Genomic DNA, 2,326 nt, shown 5'->3' with positions numbered 1-2,326 from the left:
CTGGAAAAATTTTCCAGCGCACAGCTCGCGCTCGAGCGGTAAGTTGCCTCTCGGGCGTGAGGTGCGATGGAAAAAAATTTCCATCGCACATCGCGCTCGAGCAATAACTTTTTCATGTTATATTTTTTCCTTTTTAAAAATATAAACAAATAAAAACCAATTTATTTTTAACATATCAAAGCGTTATTACAATTGAACAAAAGACTTCATCGATGTTGTCTCTCTCTAACTGCCTGGTCTGTCCATCTCATTTCTCAATCGAGTTGTTCTGTCCCTACCAACTCTTATTCTTTCAGGTCTAACCAGGTTGTGGTGCAACTCGAAGGTTGGAGGATCCCAGTATTGCTCATCTGCAAGAGGTTGAAATATTCCCTCGTACGTCGCCAAGTACTCAGCTATGTTATACCATGGCTGCACAAGTGTCGTCGGGTCTCAGGAGTGCCAATTAGCGGTGCAAATAGCATGGGAACATGGAATGCCAAAAATCGTCCATTTACCACATGAACAATCACTCGTTGATAACTTCACCACCTGCATATGTTGGCCACGACTTGGTCTTCCAATAGTTGCAACTGAAGCAGTTTTCTCACATACATCATATTTGGCAACACGATGTTCACTAGACTTTCTCGCCCATTTGTCATACTTCAGACATGCATAATCTGACCAAAGCTGATTTTCCTGAACCATACGACCACCTCTTGTCACACGTTCAATGAAATATTGTACGCACCTCAAAAATGTCAAGTGTACTATGGCAGATATAGGAAGTCTACGAGCACCCTTCAACACACTATTTAAACACTCCGACATATTGGTTGTCATCACCCCACGACGCCAACCACCGTCATGAGCCAAACTCCATTTTTCTTTCGCAATTCCAGTCAAATATCGGTGCGCCAAAATGTTTTTTTGCTTGATTGCCTTCATTATTTCTTCAAACTTACAAATTTGATTTTGTGTGCCTGCCGCCCAGCATAAATCTTTCAAATGCATGTCTTTGAATTCAGCGTTAAAGTTTGAACACACATGCCTCAAACAAAAACAATACACACCGTAAGGAGGTTGAAAATATGGTAGATCTTCAGTTGCGCGCACAATTCTCTTATGCCTATCATAAATAAGGCACACACCATTTTCACCACGAACAACATGTCTTCTTAGGTTCTCCAAGAACCATTTCCAAGAATCTGTTGTTTCTTCATACACAATAGCAAATAGCGGTAGAACCTGATTGTTCGCATCCAGAGTGACACCGATCAACATTTTGTGCTTGTATTTGGTATACAAGTGTGTACCATCGACACTAATTATTTTGCGACAATGCCAAAACCCATCAACACACGGCCTAAATGCCCAGAAAACATAGTTCAATGTCTTACTCATTTCAGTGTTGGCTCTGAGATGCTTTCACTCCACAACTATTCCCGGATTATATTTGGACAAAGCACACATATATTTTGAAAGTAATTGAACGGAGCTCTCCCATGTACCATAAGCAATTTCCATAGAACGTTTCAAACTTCGCCATCCCTTCGTATACGATATTTGATATCCATATTTATCTTTCACATTTTCAACGATATATTTAATCTCGTACGAAGGATCACAACGAAAAACTCCCAATAGCGTATGTGCCACCATATCACTGTTCAAATTCTTATGGTCTATACCAACAGAGGTAGATATACATGTGTGAGGCCCGCCATATTTTGTTATTTTCCAATAACCAGTCTTGGCCTTCAGAGAAGCGCGAAGTCCCCATTGACAAATGACTGTAGAAGATTATTTTTGCAACATAACTGCCACAAACTGCGTGTGCTATCCACGACACGGTACTCACGTCTGACCACTCTGACTGAATAATCCTTCACATATGCAATAAGATTATTCTTATCTTTAAATAACATATTAACGCATAATTCACCTCTATCTTGATTGTAATAGCTTGTCTGCATTCCAGAAGGTACATCGACAGAATCAGGAGGCTCTTCCCCCAAAAAATTATTGAAAAATGATGGCATTTCTGAAGTGTTTGAAATAAATGGTACGGTCTGCCTCTGTAATGTGTCACGAGGTGGTTGCCGAGATGATGTCCCCTCATCAGGATTTGTAAAAGTATTCACTTCATCATCATCATTCACTTCTTCTTCTTCAGACTTGATATATGACATATCGGGTTAAGGAATCACTACTACAAATATCATCTTTAGTTGCCATATCCGGACAACGAGCACTCGTATCTAATGTTGGATTCGGCCAATACGGAGTAGGATTTTGTTCCGACGAGACATTGATATATTGATCCCAAGACCCACTTACATCA

At 40.2% G+C, this 2,326-nt stretch overlaps 1 protein-coding gene across 1 annotated transcript; it reads right to left on the bottom strand.

The window, feature by feature from the left end:
- Window positions 1-432: 432 nt before the first annotated feature.
- On the bottom strand, window positions 433-1,386 carry LOC142509464 (uncharacterized). The gene has a single exon (XM_075619569.1). It carries the CDS (start codon window positions 1,384-1,386, stop codon window positions 433-435), a length of 954 nt encoding a protein of 317 aa, XP_075475684.1.
- Window positions 1,387-2,326: the final 940 nt, after the last annotated feature.

This window comes from Primulina tabacum, chromosome 1 (genome assembly GCF_025594145.1).
Source record: "Primulina tabacum isolate GXHZ01 chromosome 1, ASM2559414v2, whole genome shotgun sequence".
Taxonomy (NCBI): Eukaryota; Viridiplantae; Streptophyta; class Magnoliopsida; order Lamiales; family Gesneriaceae; genus Primulina; species Primulina tabacum.
The sequence above is the reverse complement of the archived record's forward strand: the minus strand, read 5'-3'. Positions and strand labels throughout refer to the sequence as shown.